The sequence below is a fragment of the Channa argus genome, chromosome 16 (assembly GCF_033026475.1).
Source record: "Channa argus isolate prfri chromosome 16, Channa argus male v1.0, whole genome shotgun sequence".
Classification (NCBI taxonomy): domain Eukaryota; kingdom Metazoa; phylum Chordata; class Actinopteri; order Anabantiformes; family Channidae; genus Channa; species Channa argus.
The window spans coordinates 22,505,307-22,512,707 of record NC_090212.1 but is presented as its reverse complement, the minus strand read 5'-3'; the positions used below and the strand labels follow the sequence as shown (position 1 = coordinate 22,512,707).

General features: G+C 42.3%; 1 protein-coding gene across 4 annotated transcripts in view; it reads left to right on the top strand.

The window, feature by feature from the left end:
* The first annotated feature begins 3,566 nt into the window (after window positions 1-3,566).
* The window catches only part of LOC137101381 (MAM domain-containing glycosylphosphatidylinositol anchor protein 2-like), a 68,280-nt gene continuing 64,445 nt past the window's right edge, over window positions 3,567-7,401 (top strand). For all 4 annotated transcript variants that reach the window (XR_010911043.1, XR_010911042.1, XM_067479770.1 and 1 more), the window contains exon 1: window positions 3,567-4,724. Coding sequence is in view for 2 of the 4 variants with exons in the window: in XM_067479770.1 (XP_067335871.1) it covers window positions 4,652-4,724 (73 nt within the window). In the remaining 2 variants the exon portion in view is untranslated. The remainder of the gene's footprint in view (window positions 4,725-7,401) is intronic.

Below are 7,401 nucleotides of genomic sequence, written 5' to 3'. Positions count from 1 at the left end.
CACCTGAGCTGCAGTTCCATTCTCCATCACACAGAGCACCAGGAACAGAACAACTAGAACTTCACATGCACTGATCTTAGGGAGTGTAAATAAAAAGCTGAGAATAAACTGGATTCCCTGCTCCGTGGAGCGGTGAGGCAGCGGGTCATAACAGAACCTGTGTTACAGCCCAAATCAGTGGAAAGCATTGGAAATATGACTGTGGACATATTAATAGTCATATTATTAATTAACATTAAATGTTAGTTATTGACATGGGGTGAACTGATACTAGTGATTTTTTAATTTTTATTAGTTCAGTTGTCTAGGGAGGCACATAAAACATGAAACAAAGTTAAACTAAGATGATATTTTGGGTAAATAATGAGAAATAAGGAGGAATACATTTATTCGTAACTCTCGGTTCTGAGACGGCCTCTGAAACCCCTCTGAGGCCTCCCCCCCCCCCCCCATTTCACATGAACACACAAAACCAAGGACCAGCTGAGTGGTAGGACATTAAATTACAATACGCAATGTATTCTGTACCTCACTAAATGTAGGCAAGGAGCCCCCCCATCTTTCCTCTCATTTCTCCCTGAAAATCCCATTTAGGAGCTGTAATGGTGTGTGGAGCTCCGGGTCTCTTCCCTGTCTGTAATTGATTGTTTGCCACTAAAACCTGGTGTGAATTCTTATTTTCTGTGTCTCTCTGTTTCTGTCTCAATCTTGTCTCCATCACTTTCCATCTCTGCTGCCTTTAACGAGGGACCTGAGGTGCTCACACTCAACCAATCACCAGGTAGGAATGGTGACAACGTCGTTAGAGTTCGTTCCAACTCGATGAGACTCGATAATGGGAGGAAATTAGGAGTTCGTCCACCTGTGTCCTTTAATCTGAATCTGCAGTCTGAGAAGGAGACACATTCAGGGCTTTGCCATGGGAATGAAGGGAATCTTCACACCGTTTTATGCACAATGACACTTTCCCCAGTAGGCGAAGAAAACACGTGATAACAGCATGTTCACTTCAGTGTCAGATAATTTAAACTAGGACTAACACAAAACGTCCACATTCTTATGCCATCAGGAAAGTAGTGTAGTGTTTCTCTTCACTCCGTCAAACCTGTTGAATCAAAGTGTCAATTTAACTGTTTATGTAAAAATGAAATACTGAATGTTGAAGAATTATGTTGATGACACAGTTATTAATTTTGGTAATTGAACAACAATCAGACACCAATCGATGCATTAGACCTTTAAGTAATCAAAGTAAACCAAGTCCACATGGGGTTGTAGCTCAAACCTTACACAGACAAAACATCAATTAAAAAAAATTAAATACAAGTTAGGAAACTGTACTGTAAGTATTTAGTAAATAAAGAGTCCACGTTGTTATGTGTTTGTAGTATTGGCTCTAAAATCATTTCCATGAATGTGTTTAGAATTGAACTGAATTACTCACTTTTCTTCTCTGCAAGTATGTGAAGCCATTTTAACCGTAATTACTGCTGAACATCAGCCTTCAAATGGAGTTGTGTTCAGGGTTTCTATCACAGTGAACAGAGTTAATGAAGTCTCATAGAGCCTGTCTTCATCAGAGGAAGAGGAGCAGTCAATTCAAAGCGCAGGCAGATGTTTCATTTAGCTCAGTGTTTGGAGTCCAAAACCAACGTTTGCATATATTAATAAGGAGATGATTACAGAGGAAGAGTGAGGAAAACGAGTGAGGTTGGACTAAGGCTAGAAGGACATTTTCAAAGGGAGGAAAAATCTAGTAAGTTGGCATATTCAGTTCTAGACTTTGTCCCTGGAAGGTTCCTATAGTGTCTGAATGTCCTGTGTCCTTTGAGTCACTGATTGTTCTCTGAATGTTCCTACTTTAAATACTTTAACTGGATTTTGTGAATATTATTTGAAACAATGTGCTGGGACTCTACACCGTGACAGGAGCAGTTGAAAACAATGGAAAGCTTCAAACCCACAAAGGTGATCAGAGTCTGATGTCCTCACAGGAGACTGGAGAACAGCTGGGACACAGAGCAACAGAATAGGGCTGAATAATGTGAGACAGGACTACAGCAGGGGGACAGGTGGACGATGTGGAGGTGTGAATCATCACTTTGCTGAGCTCCTATACTTCCTATGTCCTCCTGTGGACACCTTCAGCTGAATTTAAGGTCTTAGTCTTCTCCACTGCAGGTTGGAGTCCTCTTTTGTTGGACAATGTCTTCAATTCCACTAGACAAGAGTCAAAATATCACAGAACAGGTTTTTGCAACATGTGGACGTAATAACCAGGAGATCGGGAGCTTCCTCACGTTAAAAAGAGCCAAACATAAACTAACACTAAGAGTTTTTTATCGTCTCCAGCTGGAGATTCAGGAGCCATTTGTCTCATCAGCCGGTCAGTCCACGTCCAACCCGGATGGCTGTAGTCAGTTTGTGTCTCTGTGGACACTGTGGGACCTGATTTCTTTGCTTTGTGTCTGACACAACTGTTAGTGATCCAAACTCATGTTAATTCACTTTTTGAGACCACTTCCCCCCCACTTCTGCCAGTCTGGGGGTCTTGTTACTCTGCAGGACCTGACAGGAAATTGTATTTGTCACATTCAGAAAGAGCAGTGATGTGAATCAGCAGGTTCCACATTTGAGTCTCTGTCTCCATCACTCAGCCCCCCCTCCCCAAACAGGAGTTCCCCCTTGAGAACGCACGTGCGCTGTGCCCCCCCTCCACACACACACACACACACACACACACACACACACACACCCTCGCGTGCCGCCCACAGGTCACGGTCACAAATAAAAGGCTCGTTATGTTTCCACGGCACATTCCGCCTGACGTCAAATCAGCGGCAGATTATTGGCACGAGACCGGAAAAATAGTCTGCATAGCCGTCAAAATAAAAGCCCCATAGCTTGAATGTCCAAGTCAAATGAAGTGTGACAGCAAGTAAAATAACTAAGTGACACATGTTTTGGTCATAATGCTTTTAGATGCTTGCTTATATAAAATGAACACATTGACTTTTTATTAAATCAGTCTGTAACTAATAACATAATTAAATAACATCAAATTAAAAAAAATAAAGATTAACTGCGGGAAATATTTTTTTTAACATACAAAGGAAAAAATTAGTAAATCGGAAATAAATGCACTAACAAAGCAAGTAACAGTTTACAGTATTGTGTTTGTGATTAGTTATTTAGACATCCCACATTATCAAACAAATGAGAAGAAATCATTTAAAAATCAGTGAGAAAGCCTAAAGACTGCAGTCCACCATCAGTCACCGTCCAGTTCTGTCAGAAAGCAAACATTGCTCAATCCACATGGACCCCAAAGAAAGTTGAAGCTCTCATTAGAGCAAAGGGTGGTTTTACAAAGTATTAACACGGGGTGACCCTTTTAAGAATTCAGTTATTCTAGTTTTTATTAATTTTCAGAGGTCTTACTGTCTCACCTGTATGTTGGAACCTGCAAGCAGTTTTTATACATTTTCATGTCAGACTGTGAACCAGCAAAGGGGTGATTTGTAACCCGCTGTAGATGGATGGATTTATTAAACTTTAAGTCATTTTCTGGAGTTATCTTACAGAGAGAGTTACACACAAACAAAGCAGAGACAATGAGGTCCATGGGGGACAATGCACTTAGAGACTAATGGCTAATAATAGTAACAGATACAAGTTGTAAATTATTTATTAAATTTACTGAATACTGAAACAGTACAGTAGAACCAAGAACAGTAATTCACTGTGTGTTACTACAGGTCCTGTTGGAGCTCAAAGAAGTTCTAGTCAGGTGGAGGATTGTGTTGTCGAAATGAAGAATGTATGTCATATGTTAACAGTAATGAAATCATTGGGTCCTGTTGCAGGATACGTGGACTGTCAGAGATCACGGCGGCTCCTTGTCCTGCTTTCCTGTTTTCTGATCTCTGTATCTTCCAACCTCCGCTTTAACACGAACACAGTCAAACAGACGCTTTTATTTTGAAGGGACCCGCCGGAAGCCCGGCTCTGCTCCGCTCGGTTCTTTAACATCTTTCACCGGTGAAATCCACCGACGACTCCTCCGGACGGACCACTTCTCCTTTTTTCTTCCAGCGACCCCCGCACTCTCCTCGTCCTCCCCTCGCACTGAAGGAGCACGCCGAGCCGCTGACAGGAGGAGCGGGCACGGAGCGACTTCTCATCGGGATGATGGAACTAGCTCCGGTACCGACCCGCGGACACGGAGCCCGGTGGACCCGGCGGAGGAGCAGCGGGCACTTGTGAGCATCTTACTGGAGGATACTGACGCACCGACGGGTTTCTCTTGAATTTGAATCCGTTTTTCTACAATGTCACCACCAAGGAGACGCGGCTGAGGCGCCTGCTCCTTTTTCCGGATCCTCACGCTGTTAGCTAACGTTAGCGCCGCTATGAGCCGAACCGGAACTTCCTGTCACATCTGAGCGGGATTTGGGAGGGTGGCGGCGGACTGCAGGTGGGGAAACATTTGAGTGTCTTGAATGAGAACCGGTCACCGGGCCGGATTCCGTGCGGAGGGACGCCGGCCGGAGCGGAGGAGGAGGCGGCAGCTGCAGCCGCGGGGAACCGAACTGACAGACTCATCCCCGCGGGGAGAGAAGCAGCGAGGCGGCCAGAGGAGGATGTGAAGATGGGTTTAGCTTTCGGTCTCCTGTGGCTGTTCACCGGCTTCCTGCAGGGTGCGCGAGGCCAGGGCGTGTACGGTAAGGATTAACACACATTAATTATTGTACACATTTCCATATTTTTGTTCTTAAATTAAATCTGAGTTTAACGAGGCGCAACACAAGCATCGTTTGACCCGGAACACCAGCCGCTCCAAGTTGACCTTGTAAAGGGAATTAGAGTGAGTGTGTGTGTGTGTGAGTGTGTGTGAGTGTGTGTGAGTGCACTGCTTCCTCAGTCATTTTAGATTCACGTTTGGCCGAAAGGCACAACAGGTAGACTGCAACAAACACACACACACACACCTGTGAATACCAGCGATGATGAGGCTGCAGATGTTTTCCTGCAGAGATCCTCTGGTGCTCAGTAGAAATGTCACAGATATTTCCAGGCAGTGTAATATTTTACAGTTTGTCTTGTATGAATCAGCCTGCAGCTCCGTGCAGCATCTCAGTGGGACTCGGTACATGGTGACTTGATGTTACTGCTCCTATTTTATTTTTATTCTCTCTGACATCACAGGAATATTCTGCTTCCTGTGGGGACTTAAATGAGCTCTGGTGACCTTTTATTCCATTATTATCATGCTGTTTTATTCCTGTCACTAATATTCTTCCCATGTTCCTACTTGGCTCCTTATGATTTGATTATTAACATAATCCTGTTGATTACAGCATGATTCAACAGGCTCCTCTGTCATTTTCTTATTTTTATCTGTACAAATCTCACAAAATACTGAATTAGCATGGGATGCAATAATACTGCTGTAAAAACAAAGTGGGACTCAATTTCTGGATCTTTCAGCTGCACATCATGGTCTCCATCAGTGCCTAAGAGGTTACAGGTACATTTAGATCAAAATGAAACTTTCAAGAGTTTATATCTCAGTATCTGACATTAATGGTTAATTGTAAGAGTGAGGTTCAGTTACTGGCTGTTTTCCTCCCTCTTTGTTCGTGGGTTAGAACCACCATGTTACTGTCTTCAGAGTTCAGCTCACTTACTTTCATTTGACTGAATTTCCATACTCAGAATGACTACACACAAAAATCGAGGTTCACTGACTCGCCGTTACTTCACTGTTTCAACCCTTCCACTGTCTTTGTCAGATTTTGCTTTGTTCAAGATTCAAAGAACGTTACTGATCCCATAGGGAAATTATGTAATTATTGTCGTATCACTTGACTGGATTTCCATATTTTGCATGAGCTGATATATCTCTTGAAACATTTAATGTGAGTTTAACACACAAAAAGCAGCTTCAACGCTCACTACTTTCTGGATCTTTTAGCTGCTTGCCATGTTCTTCCTCAGCAATTATGACAGACTTAATGTTTTTCTGAGGTTAATAATTCACTTTGTTGTCATTATTAATCTCATACCATTTGACTACTGAAGACCTTTTGTATTCCACTTCCACTTTTATTCGCATGTGTTTCTGGATCTGTCAGCTCAGTTGCATGGTCCTCAGCATCAGATCACCAAACTAAGTATAATGATATCTAGACATCTAATGGCTGTGAAGACGTCAGTATCTTCAGTTTTAGCTGCAGACTTTACCTGCTTTGCATTCTTCTGTTATCTAATCCTGTCCAGTAATGATTTATAGTATAACTGTATCCAACAGAACTATTGACTTTAAATAAATACACATCTTGTATTTATTTATTTATTGTCTGTCGGGAAGCTGTAATTAAGAAGGCATTATTGTATTATTTGCAGTGGCTACTTGCAGTAAACTGAGCAGTATTTTTTTTTATAAGAGTCCTTGAGATGTTGGATAGAGTTCAATTTGGTGTCTTCTTTGTGCAGTCGTGCATTGAAGCGTCAGTCAGCAGTGAGGTGCTGCTCCTACCGAGGAGCTTAATATATATTTGCTCCATGTCCAGATGCAGGAAAATCACATGATGGATTTAAAAGATGCCGTATTTGTTCGGTAACCTTTTACTGAATCTGAATTATTTTTACTTGTTCATTTGGTGGTTTGGTGTTAATGTTATTCTATGAATAACTCGTCCACAGGCCAAAACATAAAACAGCTGTTATTGTACTGTCTCACTGATTTAATCTACATTTCAGCAAATAGACGCATCAGATCTGACTCCATGACAAAGGACTCTGATGATTGGTACATCCCTGCTCTCATTATGAGCATGCAGCGGTTCTGTCGTTGTGACCTCGCTGTGTTTTCCTGTGTGACGTCAGATCACTCAGATTATCTGTAATCTTGTATGTCACAGATTAGAGGGAAAGGAGGCATATTACATCACGCTCAATGTTACTTACATCCTTTCAGTTCAGTCTGATGATGTCTCAGTGCTGGAATCTCAGTTACACTGATAATTCCTCTTCATGTTTGTGGTGGAGTGGGGCTTCTCTTAGCACGGGAAGGGAGGAGGAAGGAGGGAGGAGGGAAGGAAGGGGGATTAGGATGCAACATCTGTCCATTTGTTTTACATTTGGTTTGTTAAATGGAGGCTTTAGAAAGATGAAATGTCCTGTGTTTCTGGTTGTTGTCCTGGTAATCCTATGTGATGTGCAGTTGTGAAAAGTAAGTAAATTTACTACTGCACACAGGTGGATTTTTAGGTGCTTGAGTTCTTCTACTTCGCTTTACTTTATACTTCAACTCCTAGTTTCCAGAGGGAAATTGTTGAAGTTTTATTGTGCTCCATGTGTTTGACAGTGATGGTTACTGCAGCATTAAAAAGTTTG